The following is a 25223-nucleotide window of genomic DNA, read 5'->3' as shown; positions in this document are numbered from 1 at the left end:
TAAGAAGAAGAAATAAAATTTAAAAAGGTGGGAAATTACGTATTTTTTTCACAAGTGTAGTATTTCATGGGCAATGATTGTATTTCCGTGCGTCGTTTGCAGTGAAGGTGCGAATTTTGGATTTGTGGCCAGTGCTCTGTGCTGATAACAGAAAGCCGAAGCAGTTGCGAATAACCTATGAAAAGTAAGCTATACGTACGATCTTATATTTTGAATGAACACTGCAGAAAATGGTTTGGGTATTTTTTGTGAATGGGATTTATTATCTAGCTATTGCCTAGGGCTTTCGGAAGAGGAAGCCTGTGTTTGAACTTGAATAATTACAAAGGTACATTGTAACATACGTAATATGTTAAATTTCATCAAAATATTTCCATGGGTTTGACATACAGAAAAGAAAGGATAGACGTACAAACATTTGTAATATACTTATTAGGTAAGGATTTAAGATGTATTTTATGTTTTATCTTTTTAGTTATTTAAAAGAGAAATGCCTAGTTTATAAGCTATCCCTTAATCGCCTTTTGCGACATCCATGAGAAAGATATGGAGTGGTTCTATTTTAAAGTGCCGGAAACCACACGGAATATTATATTATTTTCAGATAATCAACCTAAGATTTTCCTTCGTATTTCTTAGTATACGCGCATTTAGCAGCCAGTTCATAATGAGATGCATTTCCCTAGGGATATCTACTGGAATGAAATCGTTTTACACTGGCGGGGATTCGAAACATTTAAACAAATGAGTTTGCTAATTTTGTTTCTTTTTTCCATTTAGGTACAAAAGATAACTATATGTAGCAATTTTTATGTTTGTATTTAGTAGGTAATAAGTACATTTTCTACTGCGATTTAAAACTGTCAGCGGAAAACATTTTTCGTGGAATTTTTCAGACTACTGTCGTTTTTAAAATCTGAATCTCTAACTATGAATGAATATCTCATTCCCGGTCTATTTCTTTTTAGCCTTGACCTGAACTATAAGTTTCATAAAGGTATACTCATAAAAAGTATTAAAATTCAAAATCTATGTTTTTAAAATGCTTCTTTTTTGCTGAATCCATGAGTTCGATCACTAGTTTTATACTATGTTAATCGAATGGTTGACAAAGTGAGGTTCATCCCTGTCCAAAAATCGATATTAATTTAATTTACATACCAGAAGCCATTCTTTTGCATAAGCCTCAATTTGCATAAGTGATTGAGAGAGTTGGAAATGGAAAAGTCAATGCTGTTACCCATTCAGCAGCTGTAAACGCTTACATCGACCGCTTTAGCGCTTTCGATAGCTGATTCTGATTTTTTGCGGCTTAGTTAACGTTTCTCTTTGCATTTATTCAAATTGCCTTCGTTCAATATCATTCGTTTTATTCAGAGAATTTAAGTGCGCTTGTTAATTCATTTTGAATACGGTGAATTAAAGACGTGGAAGAACTTCAGTTGAATAATGTTGTTGTTGTAGTGTAGTTGAATAAATATAACACAATGGGACATTAGATTTTAAAGTTTCTTTAGTGAATTCAATTTTTGTTATAAAATAAACAAAAGGTATTCACTTGATCATGTTTTTAAATTTTTATTGTACATTAGGAAGAATGAAGAAAATATAAATTAATAAAACACAACAACTTTTACTAAATCGGACTTATCCCAGTCTTTCACGAACATTCATACAGTGGCGAGAAATGTTGTGTTTTTAAAAATCTTACATTCTAAGTCGAGCTAAACATGACGAGAAATGGACTTATTTGAAAATTTTTTGATTCTTAAATTGCGGTCGTAATTTCTACGCCATATCATAAAAACTGGTGAGTAATTTGCGTACAAAAACGTTGCTTGCCAAAGGGTAGCCTAGTTGGGCTTACAAGCAATTTGGAGGCATGTAAACCAGTACCCAAGCCCGGACACCCCGCCCGAGACCACTCAACTTGATGGGATTATATGATTATGTGATGCGTTTTTCATGTCCCCATTTCATTCTTTTAGTACGGTATCTTTTATTAACGCCCCGCGTTGCGATACCTTGCCTGTTTTACTGGGAATTCTCGGAGGTAAAGTTCACGGATTTTGAAATTTGTTTTAAATTTGTATGTTCAGTTGATAATAGGGCAAAAGGTTAAAAATCCGTTAGACACTTTCTTATTTTCTAGTCTAGTCCTTATATTGCCACGTCTTGTTACGGATCATCTTGCACTAAATATACGTTCGATATTATCCCCCTCCTGGCGTTAGTCCCGGTTGTGTTCTCACCTCTCTGGAGAGGAACCTGGGGTACGCCGGTGACTTATGTATGTCCTAAACTGGGTAAGTGAAAATAGGTTAATCTACCTCTTAGACCTACCTTCGCTTACACCAATAACATATTCTTAATTAATAACTCACCTTATTAATTACAGGATCACAGCTTCATATTTTCGGGTAAAGGGTAAATAAAAGGCAGTTCATTTCAAAAACTTTATTTCAAGAGGGTTTATTATTTCTTATTCGACTACCCAAAAATAGTTTCATCCGAGAAAACCCACACTGCAATATGCTTGAGCTCTATTTTTTGTAAGGTGTAAATTCCTACAGTTGCATTCCTTTTTACAGCTGGAATATGGCTGGATTGTGTTTGGTTGAGCAAAATACCTTCAGGAATTTAAGCTTAATGAAAGGTATTTTAGAAGTTTATTTTACTTCTTGAAATGTTTACGTTATACCACGGCATCTAGCGCCAAAAATAACGTTAGCAGCCATTATTTTAATAGTAACTATAGTTCAGCCTGCTTCCCAACTAGTAAATATAGTGTAGCTTATGTATTTATTACTGTCAATTTTTATTCAGTAACTTCGTGCTCCGGAAGGCACATTAAGCCGTTGGTTCCTGCTGTCATCACTAGATGGAAACCGTAAGACCATGTTGCGTTAGTGTGGCCTTAAAAAAACACTTGTTTTGGGACAAACTGTAAAGTTCAAATCCGTTCAAAAGCTTTGCGTGAAAGACCAACAAAACATAGTTACATACTCTTTTTATATCTGACTGACCTTGTAGGAAGAACTGTGAGAAGATAATCTTGATAGTGTCTTCCTTCACCACGCATATAGGACATTCCGCCTTGAATCCTCGGTATACTTAATGCGAGTAGGTTATCTTAAAATATGTCTTGCTTTACTACGCCCGTAGGACACTCCGCCTTGAACCCCCGGTAAAGTCACTTGACTGGTTCCTTGATAAGCAATACTTACCTCCTTGCGGGAAGAACTGCGAGAAGATAATCTTGAATGTGTCTTCTTTCTGACGCCTGTAGGATACTCCGCCTTAAACTCACGGTAAAGCCTCTTAATCGGTTCCTTGGAGAGCCATACTAACCTCCTTGCGGGAAGAACTGCGAGTAGATAATCTTGAAAGTGTCTTCTTTCACTACGCCTGTAGGACACTCCGCCTTGAACCCTCGATATAGTCTCTTCAATTCCGGCTCGGTGAAGCGCGTGGCTCGTCGTAGAGCCGCGATGGAGTCCGGCCGGTACCGGGGCAGCTGCTCACCCAACTCCTCGAGTTCCGAATCTGGAAATAACCAGATATATCAACATTAAACCGGATTCACAGTTTTTTTCAATGTGTGGATAATATGACAGAAGTAATACTTTCAACTTAAGTACTATTAACTTTAGTACAATTTTTTGGTTACCACAATACTTAATATGTTTCTAAAAGGGAAGATTTTACAGTCAGCTGTTGAGTTCCATGGTTAGCTACCCATTACCTTAAAAAAATTTGATATAAGTAAACCCCTTTACTGGTTTAAGGTGACAATTATGTTAGGGTTTGCTTCATCTTTATAACTAAACACCGCATAGAAATCATACAGATTTGTGTATGGCATACAGAAAACAGATTCGAAAACTAAAACATACAAAGTAATTTTAACTAAACTGAGGATGTATGAGCGTCTCGTAATGGGGCAATATAATCTGGGCCAGCGTTAACTCTAAAACTCGACCCGCAAGTAAAATGCTGAGATTACAGAAGTTAGTTTCTTTGTCTTCCCCGCAAGGGATATAGACGTGATTATATAGATTGATGGTTTCTTTGTAATGCTTATCTGGCAATGATAATATCCGATATTCATAAAATGAAAAAAATTCTGCACTGTGTGCGCCGAAGAAGGCTTTTTTACTTTATTTATTCAGAAAACTTACAGCTACATATTAATCAATTTAACAGACACTAAGCTAATAACTTTACAGCCATTTACAACATTTCACATTTAAACTTATTTACTAGTTAAGTTAGTTTTTAAGTAGGTACTCGTTTTAAAGGCAAAATAATATTTTTTATAAGTATAAAACAATTTAATTTTTTTTATATTCTTCTAAAAAAAAACTACCTTACGTGTTATAATTTCCTTTATTATGTTATAAAAATGTATCTTAAATTTTATATAAAGAAAAAGCTGTAAGGATAAGTTTTGGCCAGGCGCCTGATTATGACGAAAATTTCCATAATGAAAACAATAATTTTGCTTAGCTTTCATTTACATAAAAAATATATAAATTTCTTTGAGAGAAAAGAATAAAATTAAGGAAACATAACCCGTTCTCTGTATATCTTAAATATTTTGTGTTTCGAAACAACAAATGTACGCCGCATGTGCCAACGATAAACGCGGGAAAATAAATTTTATCTCTCTAAACACAAACAGGCAGAAAAATTTATTTTATGTTACATACATACATACATATGGCTATATCCCTTGCGGGGTAGACAGAGCCAACAGTCTTGAAAAGACTGAATGGCCACGTTCAGCTATTTGGCTTAATGATAAAATTGAGATTCAAATAGTGACAGGTTGCTAGCCCATCGCCTAAAAAAGAATCCCATGTTTGTAAGCCTATCCCTTAGTCGCCTTTAACGACATCCATGGGAAAGAGATGGAGTGGTCCTATTCTTTTTGTATTTGTGCCGGGAACCACACGGCACCAATACAAAAAAAATAGGACCACTTATCATTTTATGTTATTGTCTTAAAATTCATTATTTAAAAATAGAATTAGTACGGATCTAGATTATCCGGAGTAACTAAAGTACTAGACATGAACAAAAAAGCAGTTTATAAGCGGTAGCTGTTCTTAGTTTACATACTTCTGGTACTTTATTGAAGTCTACGATACGGGAATGATGTACATTAGAATAAGACAAACGAGCAGGGTTGATATGTATTTTTTTTTATGGGCAATAAAGATAATTTGTATTGTATTGTACGTTCCCATGGATGTTGTGACAGACGACTATGGGATTGGCAAATAAGCTTGGAGTAAGTACCTATTGTAGGCGATGGGCATACGGATACGGCGTTCCGGGCGGCTCTGTCTTTCCCGCAAGGGATGTAGACGTGACTACTTATATGTATGAAACACATTTTCCTTTACAGTTACGGGGTAGACAGTGCCAATAGTCGCAAGACCCGAAAGTCCGCTTATCAGAATGCTTATGATTGAATAAACATTCAGTTTGAACTATAAATGTATTTTACTATAGAAATAAACTCATCATTAAATTGTTGGTCTGAGAGTGCGACGTAAGCCTGCCCTTGGGTTCCCTTTGTACCCTTGAACCTTTCCTTGAATCTTCCCAAACTGGTGTATCGACAAAGGATGCCCTTTATACACACACAATGATCTATTGTGCAAGGCAAGACGGCAAGGGTACCCGAACTACCCAAGTCACTATTTCTGACAATAAGGTTATAGTACATACATACATATAATCACGTCTTCATCCCTTACTGCGTTGACAGAGCCAATGGACCAATGCTTGAATTGAGATTCAAATAGTGATAGGTTGCTAAAAGAAGAATCATAAGTTTGATGGGCATTTACAATCGACACTCGAAGGGATGCAGCTGGCATGAAATGTGTTTATTCTTCTCTTTTAGACCAGCATGGAAGAAGTTATTCTTACTTATAATTGTAACAGAGATTACCAGTCACTCTCATTTTGCAGTTCCCAGGGAGTTGGCTGCAGTGACAAATCGACAGACAGATAGATAAACTCTTTATTGCACCAATAGAAAAAGAAAATCAGAAAATACAGGTTATTTGGTACAAAGGCGGACTTATCGCTTAAGCAATCTCTTCCACTCAACCTTAGGGTGGGAGGAAACTAAAGAATAGAAAGGCGATTGGCGCAGTATGTATAAAATTAAATACAAAGCATAAATATACCTTAACATAAAATTAATTCACACTACATTGAAATGACAGGTACCCCGTAACGGGAAAAGACGTGATTATATTTATGTTTGTTAAATTAATTTGCGGGGCTCAAGTTCGTGTAGAACAGAAGGATGCCCAGGAGTGGGTCGTGGAAAGATGATGTTGATCAAGATAAGTTACATCACCCGCACGGATTGACTAGATTAGAATTTCTTAATGTTTAAATCGAACAATTCATTTAGGTAACTAAAACATCTGATGTTCGCCGCGTGTACAGCTAGTTAACAATATTTGTCAATTTAATTGTCATTGAAGTGAAAATTTAAAATCATAAGAAGAATGCAAATGCGTTCCAATGCAGACTAATTGCAATTCAGGTTTCATAAAGTACGAAATGAATATTGAAAGTAGAACTTTATGAAACAAATTCTAAGATTGAATTTCTTTTAGCGTCATTTTATTAAGTCAATTTATCTTCAGGAGTAGAAATTAAAATTGAAATAAATCATGAAACTATGAATTTGTCCCTTGATAAACTTTTACAGCTAACGAAAGCTAAGAAAAGTAGGCTATATAAGAATAGCCGGCAGAAACTGATTTTTTCTTATCAGCCAGACCAGCATAGAAGGAGTCGCTTTCGAATGAAGAAAGAGACGGAGCTTATCCTGTTTTCAAGTGCTGAAAACCTCACAAGGCAACATACAAATATAAAAACAAACAGTAAACATGTCATAATGTTACAATACTTATAAACTTTTGAAAAGTAATCTCCAAAATTCAAGCGCTGAACTTGTATTAAGTGTCAAATTGGCAGTCCCTTGCCATTTTCACGGAATGTTATATTATAAGTCCTGTCTGAACCCAAGAGGACTTTCACGAAGTTTCACCCGAGTTATATGCTTTCAAGCTTTGCCTGGGATCGACGCCGAACTTTTGTTTTATTTAAATAGCAAAATTCCAGATTTCCTCTTAAGTCTTAAGGCTTTTTAATTAGGATACTGAATTTTTGAAGAATGTCCAAGTTTAATAATATAATTTATTGATGTACATTGATGCTATACATTGAAGATTTTTGTTTGATGAAAAACCTAACAAAATAATATGTTTAAGAGAAATAGGTTTTAACCATTGAATTCAAATATAACTAAATATGATTTACCACAAGAAACTTTAGACGTTTGTGGCAAATACTCAATAAGACGGTCTACATATTTCAGAACGTATTTCTTGAGTCGGACGAATGTGTAACTGTACAAGGCAAGCGTCTTAGCTAAATCGCCTTACTGATCTTACGTAAAATGTCCCGTTGCATAAAACGGAGAGGAAACTGAGAAAGCATGCCACTTCAAATCTTCAAGATCCTAATGGCGCACAGGCGGGAGATAAAGGCTGTTTCACACTAAAACTAGTCTGTGGTTGAATCTGAATACGATACTTTGAAAAATAGGATAAAAAGTTAAGGAAAGGACAGGATACAATGGAAAAGATAAGATTAATACGCGACTGGTTTAAGGATGAATTTATATGCAAAAATAGATTCTTAATTCAAAAGAAATTAATAATGATAAATGCTCTTGATTGAATTTGAGTTTGTTTCATAACCACGCGAGTTGCATTGTACAGTTCTTAAGTAGAATAATCTACGAAAAATATGATTCTTTTTAAAAAAAAAATTACTCTTATTGCACAAAGTTCCGACATTTAATGTACATTTCATGAAATACTCTGTATTAAAAAAATACAGGTTGCTAAATTTTCTACTACTAGTAATACTGAATGAGTCTATTCAGATCATGAACAATAATCAAGTGTGAAACGTCCTTTATTCAGATGAGTCATACTTTCTAGAATTAGCTGCAATGCGTCCTCAGAAGGCATTAGTTACATCTAGCGTCTACTTTTTGTCGTGATTTTTCACCGCCGTGTGTTTTTGACGTTGAAATAATATGGAAAAGTTTTACTTTAAGTCCGGGGCGCTCTTTGTGTACTAATTAGGTCTCATTACGTGAGAGCTTAATACTTTGAGCTGCATTCGCGAAAATCTGTTAATATTAGGTTGCTTTTGAAACTATTCAGTTGGCTCACAAGTAGCATTAATGAAACATAGATGTTTGAAATTCTCTTTCATTTTGTGAAAAGATTATGAAAGGGATGGATATTTTGTCGTGTCGGTTTCAATGGAACTCCCAAAATGTCGAATACAATGATGCAATGATGGTCTTTGGACGATAAATTTATTATAAGCAATTTTAACTTATATCAATCTTTAATTAATCACAAATGTAGTTTAATTGTATAAAAAGTTGTTGGATATTATAAACTTGTCGTATCTATTTCTTTCCTACATTAACTCCCAAAGCGATGGATAAACACTTAATGTTCTCATTTGATTTGGTTTAAACATTTTTTGTCGAAATTCTATAATTTCAAGATAAACCCAATAACAAGAATCATATAATCTCAAACGTCGTTAACTAACTAATAAGTCATCTAAGTATTCCCTAATGTAATGTTCGGTTGTTCACGACAAATCGTCAGCAATTGGGCTGGCAGACTAATTGCTGCTCCCGAATTCATCTCCAATTCGCATTCCGTTCTTGCAATTAGGGCTGATAACGAGAAATTTATTGCGTACCCCTAAGGCCTATTTGTACCGTAAAGTTATTTACGATACAAATAAGGTACCAACGATTTAAATCTAATATTAGTCAATGTGACAAAAAATATTTTAGATGATGAACTAGCAACCTGTCATTATTGGATGTCTATTTATAATAAATAAATATATACGGGACAAATTACACAAATTGGGTTAGCCTCGAAGTAAGTTCGAGACTTGTGTTACGAGATACTAACTCGATATTATATTTTATAATAAATACTTATATAGATAAACATCCAAGACCCAGGCCAATCGGAGAGAGTTCGTTTCTCATTATGCCCTGGCCGGGATTCGTACATGGGACCCCCGGTATCACAGACAAGCGCACAACCGCTGCGTCACAGAAGCCGTCAAAAAATTCAAATTTTATTTCTTAAACATACTATACCAATAAACAAAACCAATTCACTTAGCCAACCAATAATTTGGCAAACTTTTCATAGCTGTAATTTTTTTTTTATTTTCTCAAGCTGACCTACGCCAAATGCATATTGAAACAATTTCACCATTAAATTATTACACGATAAAACGAGAATTCATTTCTAAAGAGAATAAAGAAAAAATATATGAGAATAAGCGTCCTCCAAACCAGTTCCTTCTCCTTTGATCCCGGGCTGACATCAAGGACTCGCTTATTGTTCATTAGCATTTAGCCTGCAGGGATCTTCATTACATTTTTGAAACTGTATTATAAATAGTTGACAAAATTTTAATATTATTATGTCGTACTTGTCAGTGAACTCAATGGCTAATAAACTTGGGATTATTTTTTGTTTTAATCTGATTTCCTGATAAATGTGGTCTTTGAGTATTGTGACTACTTATTGACTTTGGATATACCTATCGTAAAAGATGCGGGTGAAAGTTTGTGTCAGTGGACCCAAAGCCGGTAACCGATCAAATGAATAAAGAAAAAGGAAGGATGGATAGAAAATTTTCGGAAAGTGAAATAGGTTCTCTAAAAGACGCAACCGAGAAAAGAGATACTATTTTTATCTAAGAAATATTTTTAATTATGCTGTTCTTGTAACATTTCACTTCATTGCTTGTTCCGTTAATACCCAACTCATTAGGTTCAGATAATCGATTTAAATTTTTTGTTATTAACACAAAATTAAATCTACCAAAATAACTGGAGCTTTTGAAATAAAATTACATTGACGTAAATAAGGTCTCGCTGTAAATATTAAATTAACGTACAGAGGACAGGAATGTAAAATTAGGCAATTTCCGCGGGTCCACCCGCGTCGCTACGAAATTTAATTTCACTTATTCCCGTTAGAGGTGGCAAATCCCTAAGGACGGGATTAAGTAAATGCGTCGCAGTCTATGGTTTATGATAATTTATCACTCTGTGGGCAATTCGGGTTTTAGTCACGGTTATGTTAATTGATAAACAATTCTCAACGGACCATAGTGAGCTTTAGATACGTTTGTGTCGATGATCTGATGGATATTAATACAACACATCAAGAATTATTCGCAAACAGTCAATAGGTACAGCTGTTATTAACATAAACTTTATAAATGAGCACACTTAGAAATCAAGCCCAGAAAAAAAAGTGGAAAAGTTTATGAGTTACCAACTGCTCCAACGGAAGCGCAACATTACGCATATTGATAACTATGTAGGTATTTAATTATTGTATGTTGAAAACATAGAATGACATTCAAAATTGGAACACATTTCTTATAAACTAAGAAAATATGTTCCAATTTTGAATATAATCCGTTTTAGCTAAGCAGTAGCAACGTAGTAGCAACATTGTCTCATTGCAATATCTGAAACAAGCACGATAATATCACGTATCGGATTTATTGGTTACCTCAAGGTACGGGTTTCGAGTAAGTAACTGGAGTAACAGATTGGAGAGTCGCCGTAACTGATTTATTGGTACTGGTACGTGCACAGCTTAACAAACACGTCTTTATCCCTTGCGGGGTAGACCGAGCCAACAGTCTTGAATAAACTGACAGGCCACGTTTAGCTGTTTGGCTTAATGAATAAAAAAAAAGAATTGAAATTAAACATAATATAGTAACAGATTTATCGCCTAAAAGAAGAATCCCAAGTTTATAAGTCTATCCCTAAGTCACCTTTTACGACATCCATGGGAAAAAGATTGTGAAGAAGTAAAGAAGAAGTGGTTCTGTTCGTTTTTATATTGGTTCCGTGAACCACACGGCTTTAGAGAATACCAAACGGCATTAAGTCCGCCTTTTGTACATTCTTAATGCAATAATGTTTTAAATAAATAAACAAGTAACCTGTTACTAAAGAACTGGTATCGAGTATCGAGTATCAGATTGAGGTTAAGCCACCAAAGAAGGATCACTAAAGTACGTGCGTTGTATGATAACGGCCGCCATGAATATTAAATTAAATACGTTTGACACTTCAGTCGTAAACGATGCTGCAAGGGCAAGGAATCATGGCGTTATTACGACGGCATGGGGTTGTTGCCAACCTGTTGCTGTAACTGGATGTACGGAAGTTATTTTGAGGTTACAAGCCAAAATATTTGGATGGAGATGTTATTGTTCATTTAAATAAATAGAAACTGTTATTTGAAGGATTTGGTATCGAGTGCTTGATTGAGGCGTTGGATCATTAGAGTACATGTGTTACCTGATAAAACTTAAAGTTTATATATAAGTATATTATAGTCATATATATATTTTGTTAGGTAACCACTGTGTTAAACAATATGTATACTTACTAAATTAAACCTTTTCCTAGCGTTTCGCTCTATTGTTGCCTCTCTAATTTAAATTTAACAATCCCCAGTTACGACTTTCTCAGTTTTAAATTACAAATTAAAATACAATTTTCCAGTTTGATTGATTCACACAAATTCAAGTTTATTCGTCTTTCCAGTGAGCACGTCGAATTCGCACTCCACAATTCAGGGGTGCCAAACCTTGAGCATAGATACGACTGATACAAGGCACGTTTGCCGCACTGCGTCTCATTTTAGGGTGTGATTTGAATAGAAAGAACAATTTGCGGGAAGAACACGTCAGGTGCGCCCAATCTGTTAAAACTTTCCGCCCTATCTGAGTTTGTGCTGTGAAAATGTTACCAACAGCTGTCTCGGTAGATAGCTGTGTACCAAAGGAATTGTTAGTGAAAATTTTGTTGTAAGCGGCTCGATTTGTTTATCAGACGAAGGAATGAATTATTGACAAAAGTTCTACAAAAGAATTTAACAAACTTTGAAGTTAAATGAGTTTTTATGGTAAAATTGAGAAGTGTGATACCTATTGTGGTCGACCTCAAAATCTTGACAAAGTAAACCACATAAAATAGGTAAAACTATAGATACAAAGTGAAAAAAATTTAGTTGAAAATCCTCATTACAAATCTTTTTTTGACACAAATTTTCCTGTCTTCAAACTATTTTCACAACATTGCTCCTCTTTTTCATTAAAACTTGTTGCCCCTTCTACCACTACCATTTCAATTCTATTCTATGCTTTGGGACCTGGGGTCCGTTTTCTGCGGGTCTGCAGTCTTCACTTTTGAGATTATTTTCAAGTTTTTGCTCCATTATATTTAAAACAAAAGAAGGTTATCGCCGATTATAGGATGTTTCCCATATAAGTTCCGTAAAAAAAAACTCCACTCCATCAAAACTGATGAGAATTCTTTGTTCTCCAGATTGTTCCGGGTCACAATTGCATTGTGCCAACTTTTCGTCTCATTTCTCACGTGGATTTTGAGCTATTCTTTTGGCTTTATCAAGCGAACAGTTTAGTGCGATTTCCGATCAGAGATTTATGGCAAAACTACCGCTTCGCTGGAGATTTAAATCTTTTGAAAGATTTTGCTGCTCTGTAAAGATTTGAGTAAGAATATTCCTACAACCCCCGACTTTGTAACTTTAATATTTTTGTTATTTATTTTTCCATTTATATTCGTTTGTTTTTCGGGTCTAAATAACCTATTTCGCCAATTTTTACTAGTCAAAATATGGTGTAACGGCAGACTTTACCAAATAATATTTTCATTAAAATACGACGCCTTTCTATACAAAAACTCGCTCGGAGAAAATGCTGCATAATAAAGGGTAAGAAGTTAATGACGTTGTAAGTGGGATGAGTAAAGTAGGTCGGAGTAGGTCGGAAATTGGTTTTTACTGGTCCGCAACCGCACCGGAAATGCTCTTACCAACGCACACAGACCAAGTCAGTAGGCCGACCTGACAGCCGATTAACCCCCGATGCGAAAGGCAAGGTTATGCATTAAATCCACATAATCGCGCGCGCATGATTTCCGGATAAAGAGACGATGACATGGAATTCTACTTATATTTAGCTCATCATCATCTTCATCACTATCCTTAAGTCGGTATGCCTATGTATAACCTGATTTCATTCGTACACCGATATATATTTTATTTATTTATTTTATTTTTTTGGACAAATTACACAGATTGAGTTAGCCTCGAAGTAAGTTCGAAACTTGTGTTACGAGATACTAACTCAACGATACTATATTTTATAATAAATACGTATATAGATAAACATCCAAGACCCAGGCCAATCAGAGAAAGTTCGTTTCTCATCATGCCCTGGCCGGGATTCGAACCCGGGACCTCCGGTGACACAGACAAGTGCACTACCGCTGCGCCACAGAGGCCGTAAATATATAGGGTATCTAAAACCGATGAACTTGCATGAAAAGAGTTATGAATAATTCATTCGTTTCAAGGGGAAAGATGGTGTCACTGCCCTTTGGTTCATTAATTGAATATTGTGATATAATCGACACTTGCGTTTGGTAAGAAAATACGGCACCTTTTCCTGCTGTTTCAATTTATATCAGGATATTATCTGAGATCTTAAACGTAAACAATGTTGACCGTCAGAATCCTCGTCAAATTATTTGTAAATAATGTATGTTCATTACCATACTAATGGATTTAGCAAATCGAGAGATACTCTAGTCTCGCGAATCTGTTTTTGCCAAATCTGTGCCGCGTTAGGAATTAGACCATGTAATTAAATTCGAGTTTTAACGAACTCTGCCATGAATACCAAAATTTTAAAATCTGCAAACAAAATACTAACAAGCCACAAAGCTAAAGTGTGAAAAAATCTGCGCTAGAAACAAATAGAAGCGATCGGATTGTATGAGAGAAACACTGACGGCACTAGACGGCACAGGGAGATTGCATCCACGCAGTGTTGCCAACCCTAATGTAGAAAAACTGTAGAATTCTGTAAAAGTCTCCTTTGAATACTATATCAATAGTTTCCGAGATGTTAGGGTGAATACCTTTGATAGTTGTACCAATAATTTGCAAGACGTTGGGTCTTTTTGACTTCTTGACGAAATAAGCTTTTCTTGGTCGCTTCATCTTTTATCATGAACTTCGACGATTGAATTTCTTTATTGTACAATTTTTCTTTAAAAATAAAGGAAAAATGTACAATGAAGAAAAATATATAGATTTGGACGTTAAAACTGAATATATCGATTAAAAACAGGGGGATATATGAAAATCTCAATTCTCAAAAAAGTTAAATCTCACTTTTATCTAAAAAAATTTATTTATTTATTTCGAATAGATATATGATTTAAATTGTGCATCTACGGTTAAAATGTAGGGTTGGCTACACTGCATCCACGTCGACACGTTTCCCTGAGCCGATTATCCGATATGAGATTTGGCCGAAATTGAATTTCGGCGCAGTCTTTCGCAATCATTCCGGAGTTCTAACTTTTCGGGCGGTCTGAATGCGGTGGATATCGCGGCTTTTTTGAATTTAGAATCATTGGAAATATCACAGGGATATTGAAAAAAAAAACATTGCTTTTTTTAAATAAAATTAACCATGGGGTAGGTCTTCTTACTTATTTACCCGGCACCCGGATGGCAACATGATCATTCAATTAGAAAGGATTAAAGCAGTTCGGATATATAAGGCAGACACTGCAATACGGGAAATGGTACGATTTATTAAAAAAAATTGTTAACTTAGTAACAAAAGTATTAAATATGAAATACAATTGCAATTTCATGGAAAATATTTATTAAGAAAACAATTAAAAAGCATAACCGTTTGCACAACAGAACATGAAAAACCTTTTTCATTAGACAATGAAGGCAGTTCCCCACATGCTGTGTAATTAGTACGCGCGACCGCTCAGATATTTGTGGCTACTGTAGATAAGCATACCCTGTTGGCACAAAATAAAGAAAACACAGAAGAAATATAATATTTAATATATAGATAATATAATAATTTTCCCATTAGGGCGACGGTGGTCGAACTGTTAATTTTCACTCCGCATAAGCAAGGGTTTAAATTCTACCGCGGCAATGTTCCATAATGACTCTTATTTGATGAGATAGTAAGTACCTAACTTCATTATTTTGACACGAATTTGACGTTAAGGGAAACTGAACATAATATTCATGATCCAATATGGGTTAAGTTCCCTTGCAAAGGTGGTGGAGGTCAAATGGGAGTTGGTTCGTATAAAAACGTTCGATATTCGATGCGGCCAAGTCTGCATCCACCTTTGCCACAAGATGTGGTAAGTCAGGTCAATAAGAAAGGGGTTAATTCACAAGATCCTTTCCCGGTACGGCTGCATACTGTATATGCGTCAAGAGAAAGAATTAAGTGTGACCAAAACAAAAATCCATAGTATATTTTTTTTCGAGGAGTGGTGGACTGTTCAGTAGAATAATAATTTAGAAAGTGACTGAATGATGATAAGAAAATGTAAGTTCACCACTGAGCAAGATCACGGCGGCCTTACGAGAACATTCTGTGCCCTGTGGACCTACCAATTACTTTATTTCCTGTTGTCGCTCGCAGAACTATACTGGGTAGGGTACCTACTAAATTACATCTCATAAAGCTAAACTTATGAGGGTTGTGAATTGCGACGTCTCTATGGAAAGGCGATGTATCCTTAACTACGCAATGTGTGCTGTTATTACGAGGTTAAGTACCTGAAGTTGACTGTATTGTTCAAAAGTTGCACTACAATTCTTACTATCACTGGTTTCTCTTTGTAGTAACGTTAGGTATGAAATCAAATATGATGAAATATGTGACGTAGTTTTCCTTGAAATAAAAATACAGTGAAACATAACATTGGTTTGGTTATGTGAAGAATTGAAGATGATCAATGAAAGCAGGTTGACTAAGCAAATATACAAGGAGAGTGTGAATGGGAACCGTGGAGTAGGAAAGCCTTAACGAACGTACCTTGATCAAATCAGCAACTTCCTTGCAAAATGATGGTCAAGAGTATGTGAAAGCGACGAGCTTACATGACGAGATTTATGAATGTGGATAAAGCGACAGAAATATGCAGAAATCGTGGGAAGTAGAAAGATGTAGTCTCTGCCCATCCCTTCGGAAAAGAGGTCACGCGTAATATCGGTTACATCCTCACCTCTCTGGCGAGAAGCCCGGGGTGTGTTGACTATGATCCTGGATTGGGTAAGTCAGGTTTCGACATAAATGACTCCCATCTGACATCTGCAAAATTCGCAGGGGTACCTACCACATAATGGATCATGGTAATTCTTTGTTGGGTTTTTACGGCAACTATGGGAATGAGATGGAGTGGTCCAATTTTTAATTGCCAAGAACCACACGTCTAAACGCTGAACACGTGTAAAATATAAAGTGAAATTTCTCTTACCAAACCAAAACACTCTCCTCTACGATAACATTTCTCTTCCGCATAAGTTGATTTGTTTGTTATTTATTATTTCGTGGAGCTCATCTGAATATGCAACTAAGCAGAATACTCGGGAGCTAATTTCCGCAAACCACACTAGTGTAGGAAATCATGCCAAGCATGTACAGTGTGTACGATACACATAAAATTCTATAGAGATGACTTTTACTTTTAGTGGAAAATTTCATACTAGGCCGCGAATTTCCCATTCAGACCAAAATCCGTCATTTATCCATATCCTTGGGGTATTTTTGGGAATCCTCTCTAAAAAGCTCCAAATCTCAAATATCGGTTTCGAATATCCAGTTGGTTTTCGTCAGGCACTCGTTAACTGAAGACATATACAAAATGGATATTGATCACCCAAATATTATGTAACCATTTTAAAGTCAGTTCTGTACATTTATCTCAATGTACACGGCATAGAAATTGTAATATTCAACACATTTCGCTGAACGTTACTTGGAATAAAATTTTAATAATACAGACTTTGCTTCCTGTATTTTGTAAAAAAACCTCTGCATTACCCAGAGAGGGTTTCAGTCTGTTATGACTGCAGTGGATCATGTTATTTTTCATCGACTTCAACTTTCCTTACATTCGTTTTGTTATGACTCGTGGCTAGAGATCCAGTTTTATGTTATTTTTATAGCAGTATTTTTGTACAAAGTTTCAATGCTACTGTGGGAGCGGCGCAAATTTTGCGGAATGGATAGTAAAAACTGGTAGGGTATGAGGTGAATAGTGATTTTGTTTACATTGGGTCATAAAACTGACTTACCTAAACTACTTCTATATTATAGGTAGCAACACTAACGATAAGATTACGCATTCACCGGGTAAACGTTTGATTATTTTTATGCAAATAAGTTATGTACAAAAATAAAACCTTCTCAACTTTAGACATTATTTTTAAGATATTCTGTAGCCTATACATTCAACCCAACCTTGGGAGCTCCCAAAACAGTAATTCCCTTATTCTTTTCGCAACACACACATAACGAATATTTTTTCATAGATAATATTTATGTGGCCGTTCTCGTACACCCTAATATGAGTTTTTGTTCTACACATATTGCTCTTGGTGTGAACAAACTATAACTGATACAACTTGGATGAAGATAGTGTTTATCTAGATAACCTACTAGATTTAGAGCTATGAGAATTAAAAAAACATGATGCACAGATTCAAATCGTTAACAAGGATTCGATTTTTTTTTTCACTTATGAGCAATGCACTTAATGTGAGCTGCAAACTGAAACCATGATCCAATATAAGTAAGGTTTCCATTTAAGGTTGCTGAGATTAGACAGGGGACGTCTCTGGGTGGACCCAGGGTCCACTTCAGAGAGGCCTGGACGCAACGGGGATCAACTTCAGGTGGTTGATGATCTCATAATCGAATAGTAATTTGAATAATTAGGCAAACTTCCTCGTATTGTGTTTAAACATTTGATATCTACTTAACAAATCTTGTTCGAATCTTAATACGTACCGTAACACGAAATTTAAGGTAAAATTTATTTTTAAATCCGAAATAAACTCCAAAATTGCTAGAAGTCGTAACAAGCTGAAACTACATAATGTTTACAGTGTAGTCCATATTTCCCTCCCGAGCAGGAGTCTTACCCAGGAGGTAGTATCAACATGATTTGTGCGAGGAAAAGCTTCCTTCCGCCTTTGCACCTCCAAGCGTAATATTTTCCTATCGCTTTTAGGGTTCGGAAGGCAATGTTACTTTAATTTTATGGTGTTGAAGTTTGGATATTTTTTTGTCTCATTATATACTTTTTTAAATAGATGATAGTAAAATCATGATTATTGGGTAGCCACGGTTTAAAACACGTTCTTTTTACTATTCTATTCTATCATCTCTCTGCATATTTTCATTTTCAGTTTCTCTGAGAGATTCTTATGTAGCTATCCGATTTTGACGGAATTACTAGAACACATAGCTTACAGTTTTCATTAAAAAAAAAATTCAACTTTTCAAAAGATAAGTTACGTAATATATTTTTTGCTGTATTAATAAACATAGCAAATTTACAATAAAGAAAAAAAAATTAAGATTAAAATAGATTTCTCTAAAAATATCACTTTCTAACGATTTTTGCTATAGACGGGCCCTACAGCTGCCCGGGCAGGTGCCCGCTGGCTGTTTCTCGCTTCCTTTCAGCTACAGTAATATTATCTTTGTGAGAAGAATTATTGGAATAACACGCCAAAGGTGAAAGTAGAAAGTTTCTTCGGTACCGATAATACTCGTAGTACATATTTTACCGATATGAATATCTAGTGTTTTCTATGTCCCCATATTTTCTTCATTCCCAGATTAGAAGGTCTAGGATTATTAATGTTGGTAATAAAATGAGATACTCGTATTGAGAACACGTAATAGTATAACACTTCTTATAAGGAAACCTTTTTTTTTTGTAAATATACAACCGATCCAAACTTTTACATTAGATTGAGCATTGATATTTGAAGCTCAGAATGGAAGTCTCTCAATGTTTTAAGAAAGTGGTTTGTTTGTTTGTATGTTTGTAAACTCTTTATTGCACATAAAAATAAATATAACAAAATCAGAACAGTTATTGAATATAAAAGAATATGTACAATGGCGGACTTATCCCAATCGGGATTTCTTCCAGTCAACCAAAATAAAAAGGAAAATCCATAGTCAAAGAGGCAGCGCAGATTAAAAGCATTGAGGATGCGTTACAACAATCAATTAATTACAAACTAATTAATGATAAACATACATAAATAAAATATATATAAACTTACATAAATATAAGTACACTCAAATGTTAGATGCATCAGAATACAGTCTTTTGATTAGTGTTTTAAAAGAACTAAGGTTAAGGGCTGATCTCGTATCTTGGGGAAGATCATTCCAAAGCTGAGCAGAACGTACACTAAAAGATAAACCATAAGTTCGAGAGGAATAAGGAGGAATAAGTAATTTGGGATCGTTATGAGACCGCAAACGACTATCCGTCTCACGGAACGAGAAATTATCATGAAGATAGCGGGGGAAAGAAGGATTAAAAAGGACATTAAACAAGAGAGATAGTGTGTGAACATTACGTCTAAGGCGAATTGGGAGCCAATTCAATTGGCGACGAAACTCAGAAACATGATCGAACTTGCGAAGACCGAAAACAAAGCGAATGCCCTGGTTTTGTAAACGCTCTAACTTGTCAAGCAATTCCTCAGTAATGTTCAAACAAGCAACATCGGAATAATCTAGAAGAGGAAAGAGAAGCGACTGAACAAGCACAGCTTTAGTGACGACGGGTAAAAATTTTTGCATTCGGCGAAGTGAATGTAACGACACATACATCTTACGGCTGATTTCATTGATATAGGGAATCCACGAGAGAGTCTGGTCAATGATGATACCCAGATTAGTCACTTTGGGAGATAAAGGAATAATATTGTTGTTAAGAACTAAGCTAGGAACCATCACATTTTCCAATTTCGAAATATAATGCGGACTACCAATAACAATGGCCTGTGACTTGGCAGCATTAACTAAAAGACCAAAACGGCTTGACCAATCTGCAATCCTCTCCAAATCCGAATTAATGGTACTAAAAGCATCATTAATATCATCCAAACTAGCAGACGCATAGATCTGTAAGTCATCGGCATAAAGATGAAAATTAGAGGAAAGAGACGCAGTAATACCATCAATGAATATTGAGAACAGAACCGGAGAAAGAATGCCACCCTGCGGAACACCAGCTACTAGATCACACCAATCTGAGAAGCAATCATTCAATTTTATACGTTGTTTACGACCAGTAAGGTAAGATGAAAACCAACATAGGGCATTTGAGGAAAAATTTAAAGTACGTAAAATTTCAACCAAAATATCGAAATCGACAGTATTAAAAGCACTTGTGAAATCAAGAAGAACAAGTACGGTAAGCTTTTTATTTTCAATATTAAAACGGATGTCATCCGTAATTTTTACAAGAGCTGTCGTAGTACTATGGCCACATTTAAAACCTGATTGAAAAGAACTTAAAATATTATAGCGTGATAAGTGTGCACTTAATTGTTGATGGACATGATATTCCAAGATTTTTGACAGCACAGACAGAATTGAAATAGGACGCAAATGAGAAGGACATGAAGGTGAATTTCTTTTAGGAAGAGGAATTATGTGAGCGAGTTTCCAATTAGTGGGAAAGATGCCCGACGATATGGAACAGTTTAAGATGTTTACAATATAAGGGGCAATCAATTCCGCTATCGGTTTAATCATATCAAGGGATATAGCGTCATCACCTACTGCCCTTGAATTAATGGACTTAATTAATTTTATTGCATCGTCAGTGGTAATCTCACTTATACAGAAAGAGGGGAAATCACAAGAAGGTTGAACAGCCAGACTAGCAAGCGTTGCCTGTTTCGTAAATGACGAACAATTCTTAGAAGAAGAACAAAAGTGCCTATTTAATTCATTTACGTCCATATCAAAACTCTCCTCAGGCCCCTGCTTACCAAAACCCAAACCCTTCAAAAACTTCCACAATTTACCAGGGGGACAGTTTTCCACATTAGAATGAATATATTTGCGCTTAGCATCCCTACATTTTTTATTGCAAACGTTACGAAGAAAAACATAAGTAGAATGGTTCTCAGCAGATGGGCACTGACGTAATTTTAGTTTAGCTTTATCTCTTCTGGCCATGCACTTCCTGATTTCGGGTGTGAGCCAAGGAGCAGGGTTATGTTTAATGCGAACAGGATGAAGAGGAGCATGTTTATCGAAAAGTGATAATAATATTTCGTTGAATTTAGAGACCTTTGAATCTACGTCTGGAGCCATTAAAACAGTGCTCCAGTCCGCATTATTAAAATCAGTTAAAAATAACTGTTCATTAATTGCCGTGAAATCACGACGGAAAATAACTTTGTGTCTACGCTTAGGAGAACGCAACTTAAAAGACGCATAAAGAAGGTCATGAGCAGAAAAACACACTGCATTAAATTGGCCATGAACTGACACAAGATCCGGGGAAGAAGTAATAATAAGATCAAGAAAAGATGGCGGACCATTATGTGGAAAATGTGTAGCGCTAAGAGGAAGGCAGTGTAAATTTAAAGAATGAAGAAGAGAAAGAAGAGATCTTGATCTTGAATCATTTTTAATAAGACAAGTATTAAAATCCCCCATTATAATAATGTGTTCGAAACGACTACGATAATCCGACAAAAGAAGCTCAAAAGAGGAAAAGTAATTTATGTGAAGAGAAGGGCTATAATATACACCAAGAAGAATTTTAGTATGAGAAAGAGAAATTTCTAGAAAAAGGTGTTCAGGGTTTTCATATGCAGAAGGAGATTGAGATAAAATTTGGCATGGTATATCACCTCGTGGTTTTTAGATTCTTTCAGAATCAGGGTCTCTGAAAGCTGTGACAAAAGAGGCAAGACTGATAACAGACATGTCTAATAAGGTAAAACCTTAAAACTAACAACAAGATTATAAAGAAACAGTTTTCCCAATAAAAGCATTTCAATTTATCCAAGTAAATGTGTATTTTGGTTCCCCTCTCGTCCACAGATTACAAGTGAATATTGTGGCGCTCAGGGATCCACTTTTATTATATTCCCGCCATATTCCCGCAAATCCTGGCATACGGGAGTGCGATCAAGTGAACTATGATGCTGTGACATTTTTATTGTACCGCGGATTTATGGAACGACGCCCGTTTCTGCTTCCGTATTTAATATGCTACGAATAGGCTTTATTTGCGTCTCAATTAATTCGTGGGTTCTTTTTTTTAATTTCGAATACATTTTACTTGCTCCATTGAGACTGACTATTGGCGTGAAAAGAAAAACATGTTTTATTTTTCTCTCACAAATAATAACGGAAGCACATAAACAAACATTTTTTAAGTATATTACAAATAAGGTTTCCTTGTAAATAAAAGAAAAATATACCATAGCCAAAAAGTAAAGACCGCCACCCATCACCTTTCCATACCCTATTATTTGTATAATCGGTAAATTATATAAAATACTATTCATAGGGAACGCCTACCGTTTCACAAAACATGTTGGTAATTTTTATAAAAAGAAAACTATCACCGTTATTCTAGAATTTGGTCGTTTTGCCTTAATCCTAAGAAATTGTGTAGGTATTCCGTTCACGTATAGCAGTAACATAAAGCCCTCTATTTAACATCACAGGGTTACCTCTAGTACCGATTTTCTGAGGTCAACGAAATCATTATAAAGGATTTGGGAAAATATCCAGGTCGCGAATTCTTCGTAAATGGTTACGTGTAGTGGACACATTTAAATGATTCCAAATATGAGTAAATCCATGTATCTTTCTTTTTGCTTATTCCCAGTTGCATCCTCCGCTACCATGCTCCTGAGAATGGGGTCATCTTAATTTCAATGCTAGGTATCCATTAAATTAAAAACTTCACTCCAATTAATTGTTACTTATGTATATATTGTTACAAGAAATCTGTTCAATTTAATTTCAAGTCTTATTATCAATTTTAAATTTTAATTCTTTTTAAAAAATTCGTATCGTGAAATATGGACGAGCAAATTGATGTTATATTATTAAGTTCTAAAATTATTACCTGTTAGGTAACCTGCTGCTAGGTTTTGGAACTTGCGTTGTATTTCTTTTTTTAGAAGCATACAAATTGTCTCTATATTATACTATATAAGATACGAATTTCAAGTTATAAGTTCCACTCATAAAATAATCCTACGTTCTTTTAACAGGTTGACCCTTACAACACCTTTGCACAGGACGGTACCGTACACTTAAGGGATCAATATCACCTGGAGCAGCCTGGAGCTATGACAACACAACCATAGCGAAGTTATTTATTTTCCTTATTTCTTTAATTAATATTTAACGAATTAAGAAAAATAATTCTCTATCTTCTGCCTCTCTAGTCTTGATTGCATCCGCAACTATTACAGGGGAACCAAACCCATATAAGATTATGATTACACATACTGTTCCCTGAATGCGCAGAGATTCTCTCACCATATTTCAATAAATATCCAACGAAGCGTAAAAACAACACGCTTTGAAATGATTAAAAAATATTTTCACTACTTGCCTGTATCCAACCAAATATAGCACCTATTTTGTTAATTATCAGGCTTCCAATTTCAATTTTCATGACAACAATGCTTCCAACAAAGTTTGTGATACATGCTATCATCGTTGACATACCGAACAAACTATATTCCTCTCGTGAAACGGATCCTTTAGGAGAGACGTCATAAAGTCGTACACAGCGGCCCGTGAGTATGGAAGGATTGTGACATTTATTGGGTCGTACAATGGGTACGATGGAGAAAGTTGGAAGCGGTCCGAATAGTTGGATGTGTCACTTGTTCGTTCTATTTTGTATATTCGCATTGTATCTTGTATTGTTTTAGCGATGAGCTTCCAGCCTTATACTTTTCGAATCTCAGGCCATATAGTTTGGCCTTTCATTGTTTTTAAGGATTGAAGGCTCTGTCTATTCCTGAGGGATCTCGTTACGGACAAAAAAGTGATTGTATGTATGTGTATCTTGTAAGAGTATTGTTATCTTTTGGCGTTTTACAGCAATAGTAGACCGCGGCTCCCCCAGTGTAACAAAAAATTCCGTTAATTTCCATTCCCGCAGGAATTCCGGGAAATCATCTCTTATTGCATCCATAGAACACTTACTAAATTTACATTCCAAATTTCAAATCTCTGGACCCAGCTGGGCGTAGGCTGTGTGTTGATAAAGACTGAAGAAGGCAATGCTTTATGGTTAAAGCTAAAATTAGGTCTTTGGTTTAGGATAAAAAATCCTATATCAACAATACAATAACAATATTAAATCATTAGTACTGGTTGGGCGAGACGTGATCAATTGATCATGTGACGTAGTATCCTTAGAATTTTATTGGCTCTCTGTTCACCGGCCTCGTTCTAAGGCGTTGTCATCCATCGGTCTAATTCGCCATTCGACCAAATCGTAAACGGCTAAATTTATGAGAATCCGAATCTCGGTCAGTTCACGACGACGCCTATAAAATTACAATATACGAGTACTGTACTGCGCACTCTATGGTTAGTTCCATTAGTATTTTGTGGATGTGGTTGGGTTTCACAGAATTTTATTCACTGGAATATTGCATAGTTTCTAGTAGTATATAACCTCCGGAACTTATTTTTATTGAAGCCCGCTATTGGACGTGTCAAATTCATATTGATATTAAAGAAAGGTGCCGTGTGGTTCCTGGCACCAATAGAAAAAAATAGGACCACTCCACCCATGGATGTCGTAAAAGGCGACTAAGGGGTAGGCTAATAAACTTGGGATTCATTTTGTAGGCTTGCAACATGGCACTGAACGTGGCCTATTAGTGTTTTCATGAATGATGACGGCTCTGTCTGCCCCGCAAGGGATATAGACGTGATACGTGACGTGACCAGTGGTTGATCATTTTCTTCTCTGTAATACTCATTGTCTCTAATTTATATTACACACATACACACACACGTCGTGTATCACGTCTTTATCCCTTATGGTAGACAGAGTCACGTTACACGATCACGATAAATTTATGGGAGGTTTAAATAAAAACTAATGTATAAGTCCTTCACACTACCAG

General features: G+C 35.6%; 1 protein-coding gene across 3 annotated transcripts in view; it reads right to left on the bottom strand.

Moving 5' to 3' along the window:
• LOC106136776 (Kv channel-interacting protein 4) overlaps window positions 1–25223 on the bottom strand; it is a 141360-nt gene that overhangs the window by 10134 nt on the left and 106003 nt on the right. For all 3 annotated transcript variants that reach the window (XM_060945448.1, XM_060945447.1, XM_013337424.2), the window contains one exon: window positions 3352–3546. In XM_060945448.1, coding sequence (XP_060801431.1) covers window positions 3352–3546 — 195 coding nt within the window. The remainder of the gene's footprint in view (window positions 1–3351; window positions 3547–25223) is intronic.

Source organism: Amyelois transitella, chromosome 8 (genome assembly GCF_032362555.1).
Source record: "Amyelois transitella isolate CPQ chromosome 8, ilAmyTran1.1, whole genome shotgun sequence".
In the NCBI taxonomy this organism is placed as follows: Eukaryota; Metazoa; Arthropoda; class Insecta; order Lepidoptera; family Pyralidae; genus Amyelois; species Amyelois transitella.
This window is presented reverse-complemented; position numbering and strand designations above follow the sequence as displayed.